Consider the following 17,626-nt stretch of genomic DNA (forward strand, 5'->3'; position numbering starts at 1 on the left):
GCGGCGGGAGCATCCTTTGGACTCGCAGCAGCCTCGGTGGCGGCGCCGGTCGTGCCAGCAGCAGCGTCTGCAAAGGCTGAGCGCCAGGGTGGGGCGGGCCAGGAAGCCAAGGAGTTCGGTGCAGCAGCGGACTCCCGGGCAGCAGGCTAGGGAATCTTGGAGGCTGCGACCAGGTGCACCCACCTCCCTCTCCTCCCTCCGCTTCCCGCCGTCGCGGTCCGGCACCCTCACCCCCTCACCCCCGGCGGCCTGCCCTCCCCTCCTCCCACCACACACACACACTCACACACACACACCTCCCCTCCTCTCCGGGGCTCACCTCAGGTGAATGGCGAGCGGCGCCCCGCCCCGCCCCCTGGGCCGAGCGTGGAGCGGAATCTCCGCCCCCTTCCCCCGCCTTTTCCTGCCCCGGATCCCCGCCGCCACCTCCGTCTCGCGGTGCCCCGGCGGGGGGTGAGGACGAGTCCGGAGTCTCTGGGTGAGGGGGAACTTTCTGCCTATCTGGTAGCTTGGGGGCTCCCTCCTCTATTGCAGCCCCTCCCCCACGCCCGGCAGTTTCGCTTTCCGTGCACCTGTGACGAGAGGTCGCCCGGTGCCCAGAACCTGCGGGAGCGTGGGGGAGGAGGGAACCTGTTCTGGGGCCTCGCGGACCCGCCTGCACCCCGAACCCTGCTCCTGCAGGCCGGGCGAAGCGGGTGGCCAGTCGTGGGGTCCCTTTAGTAACTTGTCTGTCCCTGTAGCAACAACTGCCCACCCCCCACCTCCCCCTAGAAAACCTAGCCTATTTAATAGATACCTAATCTTCCAATAGGGTTTGGCGTTGTTGTCAGCCTCGGGGAGAGAGATTGGACAACTATTCTCCTCCAGGAGGAGGGCGACGCCGAGGACTTTGCACATCCGCCGCTTTGGGGGCTTCGCAAGTTGGAGGACAGAGGCCGTTTGGTTTTGCGTTGCGTGTGTTGTGCTTATTACTACTTATTACGACTGCTGCCCCAGGGTGACGCCAAGGTGTCTGTTCCGGTGCACCGACCATGGCAAGCGAAGATAACCACGTCCCCTCCCCGCCACCAACAGGTGATGACGGGGGAGGAGGAGGAGGAAAAGGAGAAGAAACCCCTCGGGAAGGGGGTGCATTGCCCCTGCAACCAGGGATCCCCATCAGAGGCATTCGAATGAAATTTGCCGTGCTGACGGGATTGGTAGAAGTTGGAGAAGTATCCAATAGGGATATTGTCGAAACTGTCTTTAATCTGGTAAGTAGAGAGATGTTTTATAAGCCTCCATTCTGCTCTGGGTGGGGGAACCAGAAGTTAGAGCTAAAACCTTGCACGTGCGTGTCCGTGGATAGAAACCCAAAATTCTATCGGCCTAAATGAAGCAACCTCTTGTACTTTTCAGTTTGAAGGACAAATTTAGATGCTCCAAGTTTCTTTATAAGTGGGTACAGATCATTTTTTTGTTAAGGAAATAATCGTTGCTATGGAAGTTTTTGGGGCATTCCAGTGGAAGATTTAAGTTATTTGTAAAAAAAAAAAATGTCCCTTAGGATTTATATTTATGTCTGCATTTTCTTAATTTTTTTTGAGCAATTTAAGTTATTTTGGGTTTGAGAAGTAATATATATGAATAGTTCTATCTGCTCTCTTGGGTCTGCCTTCATTATAGAAAAGTGACTTTGCTAGGATAAGTGTTAAAGACAAAACTCTTGTTTTTCATGATGATTCGAGATTAATTTGTCACCAAGTTAGTACTTGTTTTACTCTTAGACATGATATAGGGTAGGTGTTGAGAATGAATGTAGTTACTGTTAAAGTAATCTTGTGGAAATTGAGTGGCAGATAAAAAAGATAGTGGAAGAGAAAATATAATCTATTCCTTTTTAAAATTCATGCCTCTTATTAAGGATGCTTGATCATTGACCTTGCTAATTACAGTACTGTGAGCCTTGAATGTTACTTTAAATAAGTCGATATTAAGTAACTTCCTTTATCCCCTATACAGTACATCATTTGCTTCAAATGGCCTATCATTTCTAATGAAGGACTTTTAGATTTTTTTGCTTCAACATCTATTGTCCACCAACTTAATGTTTTCAAGGTTAAGCTTATTTTATACCAGGGCAGTTAATTATTTTCTTCACTAGACCTTTTAAGTCAGGTCACCTGCTACATTTAGAATGAGAAAGTAGCTAAGTGAAATTCACTTATTTTTGCACTGTGAGAACTTGGGAGCATACTGGGCATTTCTCTACCAATTTGTTGTGTTGAGAGTTTATATATAGACACCTACAGACACAGATATACATACTTCTAACTTTATATTATAGAAATGTGCACGTATACATATATACAGTAGTATAATGAATCCTGGTACCCACTTCACTGCTTCAGCAATTTTTAACATTTTGGGGAACTTGTGTGTGGAGGTTTTAAATGTTTTGATTCTCAAGATAAAGTTGATAAATTCCTTTATCTAAAACTAGAGGAACTTGAAAAACCTTTTTTTATATTTGTTTTCTTTTTGTAAACCTTATGTATCTTGGATGATAACAACAATCTGTGATAGTGATAATCCATGATGAATTATTTGTGTTTGAAGACACACCATTCCTTTGACAGAATGAGGATGTGAATTCTTCTGTATGATTAAGAGCTTACTTAGGTTGAGGTTTTGAGTCTACCCAAAGGTACCTTGGTGATTTACCTCTGAAAGATCAGCCACTCAAACCCTATGGAGCACAGTCTACTCTGACACACTTCGGCCAGAGTTTGAATCAATTCAACAACAATTGGTTTGGTTTGTTCTTTTGACTATACTGAGGAGGGAGGGTGGGTGGTCCCCTCCTGTTGGTGGGAGGTTGGATGTCCAAAGATAAGCCACTTGAATTTTTATCTTTAAGGAAAAATCAAGTCCTGTTAGTAATAGTTTGCTTATATGTTTTCTAGAATTGTTAGCCTGGTAGAGATTTTAAGGGCATTTCTGAAGTCCTTCCCAGCCACTTATTTGTAAAGTAATAGATTCACCCACTGTCCTCCTTTTCTCACGGAGGGCAGAGATCAGATGGCAGGCAGGCAGGTCCCTTTTGCGACTTCCTCCCTGATCACACTTGTCATGTCTTTTGGGGATATCTGAGGTCTTGGTCAGTCTTTAGAAAATCATGGAAGCCGAAACATTTTTAGTACTGCTGCACCCAATGAGTTTTTCCTCGTTGATAGCTCTCAACCATAGTCTTAATTCGACTCAAAGAAGGAAAATACATTAACTAATTGTAAATAGGAGTTTTTAAACTGCCAGGCAGTCAACAACTTTCTCTCTGTGATTCTCAATCTATAGAAAGCCAGTTGCTGAGTTAGCTGATTTGAACTCATGGTTGAAAAACCATAGGGTTTTCGAAGGCTCTGATCTTTCAGAAATAGATTGTCAGACTTTTCTTTCACGGCTTCTCTGGGTGTGTTGGAACCACCGGCCTTTCAGTTAGCAGCTGAGCATATTAACTGTTGGCATTGCTCTCGAACTTCATGTGTGCATGTATGTATCTGTATATCCCATTTTATAGACGGGGAAACCAAGGCACTGGAAAGTTAAGTAGATTGCCTACAATTTGGTGTTTCTCAGCCTTTTCGGGAGCACCTGTGTCGCATGAATTTACAGAGTTCGTTACTTCCCTAAGCAGGTGTTTGTAGCTTACGTAAAGCTTTTTCCAGTGTGCGGGCACAAAGCTTACAGGTCTTGCATTTTAAAATGTTACTGTGCAATCTCCAATAATAGATTTTAGGTTTTCTTATTTAACTTTCCACGTTTTTCTTACGAAAGACTTTAGAAGTAAAAAACATTTTTTCTAGTGATTTAGTTTTCTTTTTTTTCACTCAATGAAGCTGCAAAAAGTTGATTATTAACTTTGTATTATAGTCATTGCATTGCGTTAAAACTATTAAAGTTGTGAAAAACAGGATACAAGCAGAAGCGCACGTAGCAATGTAAATAATGAACTGCCCATCTAACTTGACCAGGCGATTGCTAATGTCACTGAGGGTGACATTGCCCTGCCTCTAGTGAATATTATCAGTAAATGTAGCTACATTTATGATTACTGTAGCTTTTTCCTTCAGGATTGTTGTTAAATCATGTGTTTTACTGATTATGTATTAGCTCCTTTGAACAATAGACTACTATTAAGATCAAACTATACCCCTTTGTCTTAAGTTGCCCCAACTAGTTGGTGGTAAAGCTGCATGACTCAAGCGGTATTTCTTTACAAAGTACTGCTTTCATCTTTACTAATGTAGCTTCACCTTAAGGAGTCCTGGTGGCACAGCAGTTAAGTTTGCCTGCTAACCACAAAAACGTTAGCGGTTCAAACCCACTTAGCGGCTCTGCAGGAGGAAGACTTGGCCATCAGCTGCTGTAAAGATTACAGCCAAGAAAAATATATGGTGCAGCTCTGCTCTTGTCCCACGGGGTCCCTGTGAGTCGGAATTGACTTACTGGCACCGTGACAGCAACAGAAACTACAACAGCAGCAGCAGCAGCCTTAACGGTTCTGCCTCCCTTTGGGTTGGACCTTTCCTCTGGCAATTTCTTTTGCAAATCTGCTTCTGTAGGTGAATTTTGACTCATAATCCAGCTGTGTATTCAAGCACATCAAACTCCTGCTCAATTTTAGCATACACATTTCCTGTTGTAATTTAAGACCATTTTCTTTTGTCCTCCTCTGTGTGCTCTAGTAATTTGTCTCTTGTACCAAGAATAATTAATATATTGGCCTGATTTCAGGAACTTCCTGCTGCATTTAAAGCCTCTATCCCAGATATTTGAAGATACTCAGTGCTGCTTAGTTTAGGCATAGTGTTTCCCATGAAATACATGATTTTATGATTTTTTAAAAGGCAATTGTGATTTTAATGAGAATGTTAAAGTTTAAAATATCAAATATATTTTTTCATGACTAATTGCATGGTATTTGACATATGCCTTGCGAAATGTGGATGGTGGGAACTCTCATACCTGCAGGAAATGAGCTGGTGGCCCAAAGGCTCTGTTTGTATTGACTGTGGCAGAGGGTGTCCTTGTAGACTTAGCCAGCCTCTATTCTGTTCAAACAGATTGTTGTTCTAACAGTCACCTGGGCTTAGTGGTGCCACACCTTCTGGTTTTTCAAGAAGGACTGAAAACCTAGATTCTAAAATATTCATATTTTAAAAGTCAAATAAAAAAGAATTAAAGGCACCACGTGGGCTATGTAATTCAGCATGTTTTTATTCCGATGTGTGTATCTAGAAGTAATTTCTCCTTCATATCTGCTGTCATAAATTTAAGGGACAAAGTCATCCATTATAGAAACATGGTTGTTAATGACCTCCTCCTCCCCCTACTATCAGTTTTTACTTTATATTATAAGTAACAGAAAATGGTGGCTCATTTAAACACAGTAAAAATGACAAATGAGCATTTGGAAGTCAGAGGTAGGGCAAGACTTACCGTGGGTTGTTCCAGTAACACAATAGTTTTAAAACCCAGTTTCCTTCTGTTTTCTCATTAATGTTACTATTACCCTCTTACTTGTAGAATGGCTGCCACTGGCAATTGGGGCCACATGTAACTTTTTCACATCTGTTTTCTCATTAATGTTACGATTACCCTCCTAGTTGTAGAATGGCTGCCACTGGCAATTGGGGCCACATGTAACTTTTTCACATCTCTTGGGGAGGAAGAGGGAATCTGTGGGTCCTAAAATTCCAAACTAGGGTCCTGATTGAACTGCCAAACCAATGATTGTAGCTATGGAAATGTATTGATTGGTAAGACAAGCAGGGCCAACTGTAAAATTTAAGATTGAGGCTAATTTTCTCTGAAGTACTGGTGTTGTATGAGAAGGGGTGGACACCCAAATAAAAATCTGGGTAAGAAGTTGAAAGGGAGAATAGATTCTTAGTAGACAATGGTGTCACCTAATTTCTTTGTTTAACGCATAAATAAGATAGCCTGTACCATCAAGGCTCCTTCCTTTACTTCTAAGTATTTGGCTACTGTGTTAGCCTGGGTAAACTAGAGAAAAAAAATCCAGAGACACTGATTTACCGCAGCATAAACAGTGACGCGGAATGCAGGAAGATCACAGGCCAGTGGGTGGAAAGTCTTGTGGATCCAGTGTTGGTAGAAGCATCTTAGCACTGGCATGGATCTCCACATGGCTCCTCCATCTCCAGGCTCTAGTGTAGCTCCATGTGTTGTAGCTCCATGTGTTGTCCTCAGGAATACGAAGCAGAGTGTGTGTGTGTCCTGTCTTTAGTGAGCTATTTATCTCCTTAGCACCTCCAAATGAAGTCATCAAGCAGCAACCTGATTGACGGGCTAAACTCTATCCCTTCACAGGTTGACACCAGATTAGGTAACAACCACAGACTGCCCCTTGTCAACTTGACACTTTTACACAACTCTTTAGCCATACATATTTTGTTAACAAAACAATGAAATCTTATCTGTACCTAACAGGATGAGACTAAAATATCATACAATTCAATATGTGACAAAGCCTCATTTAAGCATAATATTCTATAAGTGAACACACAATATTCTGTGCCTAACAGTTGCAGTTAAATAACACCTATACCTTAATTCTATAATCTTATGAATATATCCCAGCACCTATGAAAGTTTGTAAGTCAGCCACTTCATGCCTTTATATGCCCAATTTTGGGTATCCAATTTCTATGCTGCCCGCTTACACCAACCCAGTGCTCTGAGGAGACCATCATATTCTTTGATGTGAAGAATCTTCATTTCAGTTGGAACCATGTGAGTCCACATCCAGAAGCAAAGTCAAATCAGGACAGGTCATCCATAAAGTCAGCAGGAACACGCACCAGTTCACAGGTTCAAAAATCTCTTCATCTAGTCGGGTTCTGGTCAACTCAATGTGGGCTGCCTCTGTAAGCCTCACCGGGGTGCCCTCTGGTCGCCTTGCCTTTAGACCATGGGCACTATCACAAATTGTCAACAAGCCTAGACCCCTTGTGCTAGATCGTGAACTTCAGACCAGTCAACCTGCTCTCTTTTCCTCCAGTCCCTGTAAACCGGGTCCATGGGTGTCAGTGGCCAGACAACCCATATTGCTACATTTCTCCCACTTCCACTCAAGTGGATCTAGGTGGTCACCTATCAAGCGCTTCAGCCTGCCCACAGACTCCCTTTAGTGTTCAGTCCTAGAAAGGTGAGTTTCTTCATGGTTCCATATTCTTTTCAGCTTCTGACAAAAACCACTAGTTCTAAATTCAAAAACCAAAGAGTTCCCCCCTCCCCACCCCACTCTTTAAACAGCACCTTAGGCAAGTCTCTTCACCTTTGAAGGTCCTAAGCACTCAGGTCACTGGGTGGGGCTTAGCTTTTCAGAGCCTTCTTTGCAGGCTAAACATTTAAAGATTTAAACATTTAAAGATGTGTCCTAAACTTTTAAAGATTCAAATTATAATGGCCGAAGGCAAGGCTTACAAACTCTGTTTTCATACTTCTCAATAGTCATTTCTATCAATCAATATATAAGCAACAATAAGCAGAAGAAATCAGTATAAACAAAGTAGAATCAGATTCTAAACTCAAATCTTAAAACAGTCAAGTTCAATCCTTATTTAGCTTATCTTAATCCTTACCTAAACTATTCCATTGAGAGCCAGGCTTTCTGCCAGCCATTTTCAATATGCAGCACAGTCTCTGAGAAATTCAAGCGGTGGTTTCGTCCCATGAGTTCAAATATATATTAATCACATTTCATTTTTGCTATTTCAAACAGGAATAACCAAAGACAACTGAGGAAAAGAATAAAATGTTTCAACTTCCCATATTCTTTCCATAAACAATGCAGTAAACTGCATGGCCACACTTGACCTCCGGCCAGCCAAAGAAGAAAAACTACCACTCTCTGTCTGCATCCTTTGTTTTTCTAGTATCCCACTTCCAGGGTACCATGATGTGTTATCCCGGTAGACGAGAGAAACAAATCCAGAGGCATTGATAAGTGTTTAAGAGAGAACTTTTTATCAAACAGCAATTATACATTAAGAAAACATCCCAGCCCAGTCCAGGTTAAGTCCATAAATCCGATATTAGCTCCCATGTCTTTTACCACTCTATAAATTCTTCAGACTTACAAGGCAAATACAATGACGCTGAATGCAGGAAGATCACAGACCAGTGAATGGAAAGCCTTGTGGATCCACTGGCGGTAGAAGCATCTAGCGCTGGCATGGGTCTCCACATGGCTCCTCCAGCTCCAGGGTTCTAGTGTAGCTCCATGTGTCTTGTCATCAGGGATATGAAGCAGAGTGTATGTGTCCCGCCTCCAGTGAGCTATTTATCTCCTTAGCACCTCCAATGAAGTCATCAAGCAGCGACCTGATTGACAGACTAAACACCCGTTCACAAGTTGACACTAGATTATGTAACTATCACAGCTGCTATTTGAAAGGTCAGTGGTTCAAATCCACTCCAAGGTGATTCTGTTATCTTTGGAACCCCAGTAGGTCACTGAGTCCTAATTGACTCCAGCAATGAGTTTAGTTTTTTAATGTTAAAGGTATACTATATGTGAAGAAAAAAGAAAAATGCTAAAAAAATTGTTAGCATTTTGCCTTAGGGAAATATGTTAGAATGAGGATTAAATGAGCATTAAATAAGGATTAAAAAAAGTTGTGCATTTGTAATCTCAATCTCATTTTAGAATATTTACATTCTGAGAAATTTTCTACTTTTATAATACTATCTCTTCTAATTTAGGATTATCCTAATTTATGGGATCATTTTTATATGAGAATAAAAGTGAGGTACTGGTTAAATTCATCTTTGCATGTGGATATCTACTTATCCAAGCACCGTTTGTTGAAGAGGGTCTTCTTTTTCCATGGAATTATGTTGTCACTTCGTGAAAAATCAATTGGCTGTAAATGTGTAAGGATTTATCTGCACCCAAAGTTCCGTCTCATTGACGTGTATGTCTGTTCTCACACTAGTACTAGATTGTTTTGATTACTACAGCTTTAGTAAGTTGAAATAGAGAATGCAAGTCTTTCAACTTTGTTCCTTTTCAAGTTGTCTTGGTTGCTTAGTCCTTTGCATTTTTGTATAAATTTTGGCATTATCTTGTCAGTTCCTATGAAAAAGCAAGCTGGAACAAGCAAAATGAACATTTGCATAAGTTATCAGTAGATGAACATTTGCATAAATGAATATTTGCATACGCTATCAGCAGATATTGCTAGATTACTGATAGAAAATTACTGATAGAAGAAATTTGAGTGAATTGGTTAAAAAAAAAATTGGAAAAGTTCCTGGTTTCTTAGAAATGGTAGCATTCATTGAGGAGAGTTCAGCTGCTCATCACAAAGGTCAGTGTGAAACACTCCATGAACTCCATTGGAGGAAGATTGGGCAGTCAGCATCTGAAAAGATTATTTTTTGGGGGAATGCATTTTATTGTGCTTAGGTGAAAATTTGCGTAGTAAATTAATTTTCCATTTAATAAATGATACACCGGTTCCATGACAGTAGTTGGAGCGTCTCTGTGTGCTAGTGCTCTCTCTATTTCTCTCCTGGGTACCTAGTTTCCCTGACCTCCTGGTTGCCTTGTCTTTGTTGTTTCTGTAAAGACTTACTTCTGTGAAGACTTGCAGCCTTGGACACTCTATGGGGCCATCCTACTCTGCTCTATAGGATCCCTGTGAATTGGGATCTATTCGGATGTAAATAAAGCTGGTCATATTGACCCAGCTCAACTAATTTAACAAATGAGATTCCTGTTCTATAAAGTATCTCTTCACACATATGATCTTGAAAACTTGAAAAATAGTTTTGGAATACTTAAAAGGAAAATGTTTAGGATAGTTTTTTTTTTTAGAAATAGTACTTTAAAAAAGAATTGAACCCTGGTGGTGCAGTAGATTAAGCACCAGTCTGCTCACTGTAAAGTTAGTTGTTCAACCCCCCTTAAGTGCTCCACAGGAAAAAAGAAGGCTGTCTGCTGCAATAAAGATGTGCAGGCTCAGAAGCCTTCAGGAGCAGCCCCACTTGTTCTCTAAGGCTGTCATGGATGGCAGCAGGTATGTGAGAATGTATGCATGTGCATACATACATACACATATATATCACATCTGTATCCTTGTGTTTCCAGACTTTTCACAGTGCTTGATATTTAAAAATTACCTGTTATATTAAAGGAAATTATCTTATGTTTGTTCTGTTGACATTATATTACAGTAATTAGGAAACCTAGTTTCATTTATTCTTTTCTGCCAAAGATATGTTGTGGCAACATTACTGTATAAGTTAGTAATCATTTTCAGAGTATTATAAAGATATTTGTCATGCAGCTTGAATTTTTATTGTACAGTTTTGAGTTACTTTAATTGCTATTTTACCTTTGAGAAGAGCAATTAATAAATTCATTTTTATAGTTGTCTCTTATAACCTGCTCTGAAATTAGTTTGTTCATTTTACATTAGTAATTTTTTATAAGCCTTCATTTAATACAGGTCCTTGTGAACAGATGTCTAGTGAGTCGTTGCCTTAAAGCTGTTGTGAGTATCTGAGATAATTCTAATGGACTTAGCTAATTTCATGAAACACTTTTTAGATTAAAAAAGAAAGTGTGTGTGTTTTTTTCTTCTTCACCTATTTGACTTGTCCAGGAATAATTTGTACGGTTGAAATGTGCTTCATGAAATAAAGCTTTTCTGTGTTGCTAGAGGTTCTGGGAGGTTGCACATAAAGGATTTTGTAGAGTAGATTCTTACATTGAATAAGAAATTGGACATAAAATGATTTCTAAACTTTAACTATCTGATGCTTGACTCTGACCTTTTGTTGTCTGTTGCACCTGGCTCTTTGTATTTGAGATTTTTCTTGACCTAGCTGAACTAATCTAGTAGTTAAAATTGTTATTTTGTATTTTAATTAGAGCCCTTATTTTATGGTGGAAAAATGTTGACATTTTACACAGGGTTTAGGGGTTGGATTATCTGTATATATTTTTGTAGAAACCAGAAAAAAGCATAATGAGGTCTCAATTATATTTTGTTAGAGAAAAATGTATTGCTTGAGAAATGAAAAAGAATTTCTCCTTGTTCGGTGATCTCTTAGTGTAGCGACTAATGACTTTTATTAATGTAGCATTTTTGTTTACAAGCTATTGTAAATCTCTTAAAGTGTTGTCATTTGGATATTTTTTTCTACTGAAAATACATTCCTTATAAAGTACTTTAATTTCTTAAATCCTGTCTATTTTGCCTAGTTGAATAGCATCTTTATATTAAGCTTAAATATCTTGAATAAAAATGATCATTATTTCAGAGCTTATAAATACACACTGAAACACTTTAACACAAAGCATTTTCTAAAAAAATGTTGATTTAACATTAATACATAAAACCTAAAAACGAACAAGTAACCCTGATAGTAGTAATATAAGTAATGAATGTCAACTGGCTTCTTAGCATATCTCTCTGGAAACAAAGTGACTCACTCACTGCCTTACAGTCAATTCTGACTCAGAGTCTTAGTGTCGTAATGGGTTATGAGTTGGTTGGGCTGTAAGTCTCAAGGTCAGCAGTTTGAAACAGGAGCTCCTCTGTGGGAGAACGATGAGGCTGTCCACGCATGTCAAGATTTACAGTCTCAGAAACCTACAGGGGCCATTCTACTGTACTCTTCACTGTGAGAAACAAAGGAGGCAGTAATTAAAAAAGACGTCATTGGCGTCAAATGGAGAGAAATTACCGAAAATTACCATTAGAGAAAGTTGTGCAAAGGAATTATTAAATGATTAACATTGTCACCAACACAGTGTTTTTCATTTCCTTTTTTTAAGGCCGAACTGCTGTGACATTAATAAATGCCAAGCAGACAAAATTCAAAGAATTTCAGAATGGGTTTCTCTATTGTTCATGACTTCCTGTTAGTAGTTAGGTGAGGCAACACCTGTTTTATTCGAGTGGGTTAATTTATTACTTCACTACCATCTGGTGAACTTGTGATTCTTAATTGGTTTCAAACTTTTTGACTAAGTTTTCACCTTCAGTGATGTGAGATGATCTATAGCTCTTGGAGAAAGGGAAACTGCTGATTATTGGTGATATTGATAATTTTGTGTTGAAGGTGATTCACTGTTTTATGTTATAATGATAGCCTAGGTTTTAGTATATGTGCTGCGGAAGCGAGTGCAAGGATAGCTAAGATTTATTGAATACTGTGTGCTAGTGTGTGTAGTATGTTTTGCATATTTCTTCAATTCTGAAGCACCTTAGGAGATAGAATCAAGTATATACTGTATATACTTGTGTACAAGCCATTTTTCAGCTTGTTTTTATATGCAGTTTCTGTGGTAAAATTAGGTGTGCCCTAGCTGATAATCGGGTCAGCTTATACTCGAGTATATCCAATATATGTTTGTTTTAGTGCCTTGCGTTCTACAATATTAAACTTAAATAACAGGGCTTAAGGGGAAAAAATCGCATTGAGGTAGGCAAGTCAAAATCCATGGAACTTTATAGAGTACGAACAGTAAAAATACTGTTAGGTAAGGTAAAATATCTAGTGGTAATTTTCACTTTAGCATCAGTCTTTTGTGTATTTGAGATGTAGTACTTACAGGGAATTCACTAGCTTCCGATAGACAACATTTTTATTACTGCTCTACCTGACCCTAATGTAGTTCTCTGGACTAATCAATTAATTTTTTTCCTGTTTATTTTTTATTATTTTCCTGTTTATTTTTATTATCAATATCACCAATAATCAGCACGTTTCCCCTTCTCCAAGAGCTATAGATCATCTCACATCACTGAAGGTGAAAACTTAGTCAAAAAGTTTGAAACCAATTAAGAATCACAAGTTCACCAGATGGTAGTGAAGTAATAAATTAACCGACTCGAATAAAATTATAAATTTTATAATTATTTTATAATTATAAGGAGGGGTGAAATGCTTGCAGTTTCTTCATCTATACTTTCAGATTCTTAAGCATAGTGTGAAAAAGCATAGTGGTTCTCGATGTTATTAAACCAAATATTATTGGCATTAAAGGAAGACAATTCCGTAGTATTTCAGCTCTTTTCATAAGATCTTCATATATTGTGAAGGATTTTTTTTGAATTTTGTTAATAATTTATTACATACAAATGGACAACAGCTCCACATTGTTGTTAGTTGTGGATCCCATGTATTCTGGATGTTCCTGTACCATCGTCACAAGAATTGGTCTGTTCTAGTCCATTGCTGTGCCCACTGTGTATTTTAGGTACCTTCACATTGAGAGTGGCTCATCTTCCAGCACTGTGTTGGACAGTATTCTGCTATGATCCATAGTTTTCATTGGCTAATTTTCAGAAGTACTTCACTAGACCATCCATCTTCTTGTTGTAGTCTAGTACAGAGGTTCTCAACCTTCCTAATGCCGCCACCCTTTAATATAGTTCCTCATGTTGTGGTGACCCCCAACCTAAAATTTCACTGCAACTTCATAACTGTAATTTTGCTACTGATATGAGTTGTAATGCAAATATCTGATATGCAGGATGTATTTTCATTGTTACAAATTGAACACAATTAAAGCATAGTGATTAATCATAAAAACAATATGTTATATATTGTGAAATATTTATTTCTAATTACAAATAAATGAAATTTTGTTTTGAACCAGGGTGTAGCATGGGTAACAGTCTTCACACCGGGTACTCCTATGTGGGCGTATCTGCATGTGGCGGGGTGTACCCGCCAGGAGACTGATAGAGGAGCGGTGTCTCGGTTCCTAAGACCATTGGGAATGTGTTTTCCGATGCTCTTAGGCGACCCCTTAGACTCACAGGTTGAGAACCACTGGTCTAGAAGCTTGCTGAAACCTGTCTGCCATGGGTGACCTTGTCAATGTTTGAAATACTAGTGGCCTACCTTCCAGTATTATATAAAAGAAACCAAAATTATTGTCACCAAGTTGATTCCTACTTACAGTGATCCTATATGGATAGGGTAGAACTACCCCTGTGTGTTTCTGATGGTGTAACTCTTTACAGAAGTGGCAAGCCTCATATTTCTCCCAAGGCCCCAGCTGGTGTTTTCGAACTGCTGACCTTGGGATTAGCAGTCCAATATGTAATCACGAAGCCACCAAAGCACCTCCAGCCTTACAGAAACACACAAATCAACATGACAAGTCAAATGAATGATGGTATTTTCACATTGTTTCTGTATTATTCCTTAATAATCCTGTAGAAGGTATTTCAAGGCAAAGATGAAAAGTTATAGAACTATCATGGCATGCACTTTATAAATTAAACAGGCACAGAGAAGATGAATAAGGCAAGATTCATTCTTGAGGAATTTTAAACTTGTGCTCTAAAACAGTAAGCCATATATAATAAATAATTGCAAAGAACCTTAAATTTAAATAATGTCTTGAAGACAAACAAACTCACTGCCATTGAGTTAATGCTGACTCATAGCGACCCTATAGGACAGGTTAGAACCGCTCTTGTGGGGTTCTGAGACTAATTAACTTTTTACAGGAGTAGAAAGCCTTGTCTTACCTCTGCAGAGTGACTGATGGTTTTGAACTGCTGACCTTGTGGTTAGCAGCCCAGTGCCTAACCACTACCCCACCAGGGCTTCATGATAATGGCTTGAGATATGTTTTAATCATGTTATAGACTATTAATTTAGAAAGATATATAGATTATTTAATACTTAACACAGCTTAAGGTTTGCCTGATGGAAGATAAAAAATGAGGAGGTATAAGATCACAAACTTTAAAAAGTTTGTAGAGAAATAGATTTAAAAGATAATGGCAAAAAAAAAAAAAGATAATGGGATTTTTCCATGAGCTTTCTGAAACCCCTTTGTCTTAGGATAGGTTCTTTAGAGAGGCAAGTGAAAGTTATATATGAATGGACATATATATGTATGTCTATATGGGTGTGTATGTATTTTATATATACATGTGTATATATATACATGAGGGGCCACCCCCTCCAAATAATAGGAAAAAGCTCTGTTGGGTGGGCTTTTGTAGTACGAATTTTTCTCACTAGGAGCAACTTGCTCTGAGTTATTGTACCTAGTGGCATTGTCTGGGAAGGTTCTCTCTGGTCACAGTGAATTTTTTCGTAAAAGCAGTTTTGCTCAAACCTTGTTTTTTGTGATGGCCAATTTCAGAGAACAGCGTGAGGCTGTGAAATTTTGCTTCCTGCTTGGGAAAAATTTCGCAGAAACTGTTGTGGTATTGAACGCGGCTTACAAGGACAGCGCTATGGAAAAAACTCAAGTGTACACCACAAGTGGCTTTCTCATTTCAAAAAAGGTGCAATGTTGATTGATGACAAACTTCATTCTGGATGTTCGTCAACTTCCTGAACAGAGGAAAATGTCTATTGGTAGTGCATTTGGAGTTCTTTCTACCAGGTCAGGCTATTTATCAAGCTTTCTATTTAGAGGTTCTGAAAAGATTGCGTAACAGTGTGCGACAAAAAGGCCTGATTTGTGGCAGATGGGGGACTGGTTTTGCCATCACAACATTGCATCTCCCAGACATCTCAGTGTGCCAGTTTTTGGCAAAAAAAAGCATGCCTCTTTTGCCCCACATACCTGACTCATCTGACCTCACTCTTGCTTCTCCGAAAGAAGGGGGCCATGAAAGGACAGCAATTGGACTGATGACTTAGAAGAGGTGAAGAAAAAATAATGAGGTGATGTCAGCCATCCAAACAGATGAGTTTGAAAAACGTTTCCAAGAATGGAATCACAGATTTGACAAATGTATTACGTGTGATGGAAAGTACTTTGAAGGTGATAAGGTTGTTTTGTAAAAAAAATTAAATACATAGCTATAAAAACTCTGTTTTTTTCCTGGGAGCCCCCTCATTTTTTTAATTTATATTAAGAAAATGCCTCATAAAATTGTAGAAGCAGCCAAGTCCAAGTCTGTGGGTTAGATGTGAGACTGCAGATTTCTCCTGGAGCTCATTGATACAAAGTCTGATGAGCCTACGTTACCAGGAAGATGACAGGTTTGTGGCTGCAGAGGCAAATGAGTCCAAGGTCAGCAGATAAGTTGGCCGCCGCTTATGATCCCAGAATCCACAGGCAGTATGGTTGACCTTGGCTCAAGTCTAAAGAACCAGATGCAAGTCAGATGCAGGATCCAGACTTAGCAAAAAGCAGGGAAGCTTTTCCACTCAACCAACCAACCAAATGAACGAAAAATCCCAAACAAACCCACTGCCATTGGGCTGATTCTGACTCAGAGTAACCCTGTGGGACAGAGTAGAACTGCCTGTGGATTTTCAGGGTTGTAAATCTTTACTGGAACAGAAAGCCCCCCACCCCCCACCCCATTGGACCATCTTACAGGTTTGAACTGCTGACCTTGTGCTTAGTTTAGTAGTACATAACTCACTGTACTACTGGGGCTCCATAGCTTTTCCACAGCATTCACTTATGTTGAAGCAGGCCACATGCCTGAGGAAAACTACCTTTCAGTTGATTGCTTGTAGAGGATCTCATTATGAGGATATTACATTGAGTTAGATCTCGTCTTGAGGCACTATTAGGTCTTAACTGCCAAGCCAAGGAGCCTTGATTGTGTAGCATGTTATGAGTCGGACTGCTAATTGCATGATCAGCAGTTCAAAGCTACCAGCCACTCTTGAGGAGAAAGATGAGGCTTCCTATTCCTGTAAAGCAGCGGTTCTCAACCTGTGGGTCACGACCTCTTTGGGGGTTGAACGACCCTTTCACAGGAGTCCCGTTTTCATAACAGTAGCAAAATTACAGTTAGGAAGTAGCAGTGAAAATAGTTTTCTGGTTGGGGGGTCACCACAATATGAGGAACTGTATTGAAGGTTCACGGCATTAAGAAGGTTGAGAACCACTACTGTAAAGATTTATGGTTTTGGAAACCCAGATGTGCAGTTTTCCTGTCCTGAGCGGTTGCTATGAGTCAGAAATGACTTGATAGCAGTTATTTTTTAACTATCAAACCACTGAGAATCTTGGCCTAGCCAAGTTGACAGAAACCTTAGTTTTTTTTTTAGGAAAAAACAAAAGAGCATACATTGCTGTTGAATTGAATTGATCCCAACTCGGCAACCCCGTAGGACTGACTTGAACTGCCCCATAGGGGAGCAGATTGCCGCATCTTTCTCCTGCTGAGTAGACTGGTGGGTTTGAACTACAGATCCTTTGGTTTGCAGCTGAGTGCTTAATCACTGGTATAACAGGTCTCCTTATGTTAGGAAAAGATCAAGTTTAATGAATATTATGTTCAACTTGTATGGAATTAACGCTGTAATTTGTCATTTGAAAAGATCCTTGAATTAGCCTCTTCAGTCTCATGGTTAAAACTGTAGCTAAGAAAATAAGAAAGAAAAAAACCCACTGTAGCTAAGATTGTATACTTAACAATGGTTTCCTTCCAAGATCGAAATGAAGTTGTATATTGATCTTATACGACAGTATAAGATATTCATATTTTGGGTGACTTTTATACTCTTACATTTTCAAAGAAAAAGATAATGCTTTTATTAAAGGTTATATGAGAATGCCAGCTATTATCTTTAGTATTTGTCGAAATGTATTAAAGAGCCTCCA

General features: G+C 39.5%; 1 protein-coding gene across 1 annotated transcript in view; it reads left to right on the forward strand.

The window, feature by feature from the left end:
* Positions 1-133: 133 nt before the first annotated feature.
* LRBA (LPS responsive beige-like anchor protein) overlaps positions 134-17,626 on the forward strand; it is a 752,417-nt gene continuing 734,924 nt past the window's right edge. Inside the window, exons 1-2 of the mRNA XM_045295806.1 lie at positions 134-173; positions 812-1,253. Of these exons, the coding sequence (XP_045151741.1) occupies positions 1,032-1,253 (222 nt within the window). The 5' untranslated portion in view covers positions 134-173; positions 812-1,031. The remainder of the gene's footprint in view (positions 174-811; positions 1,254-17,626) is intronic.

The sequence above is a fragment of the Echinops telfairi genome, unplaced genomic scaffold (genome assembly GCF_000313985.2).
Source record: "Echinops telfairi isolate 266 unplaced genomic scaffold, ASM31398v2 ScPeMD7_5868;HRSCAF=6743_1, whole genome shotgun sequence".
In the NCBI taxonomy this organism is placed as follows: domain Eukaryota; kingdom Metazoa; phylum Chordata; class Mammalia; order Afrosoricida; family Tenrecidae; genus Echinops; species Echinops telfairi.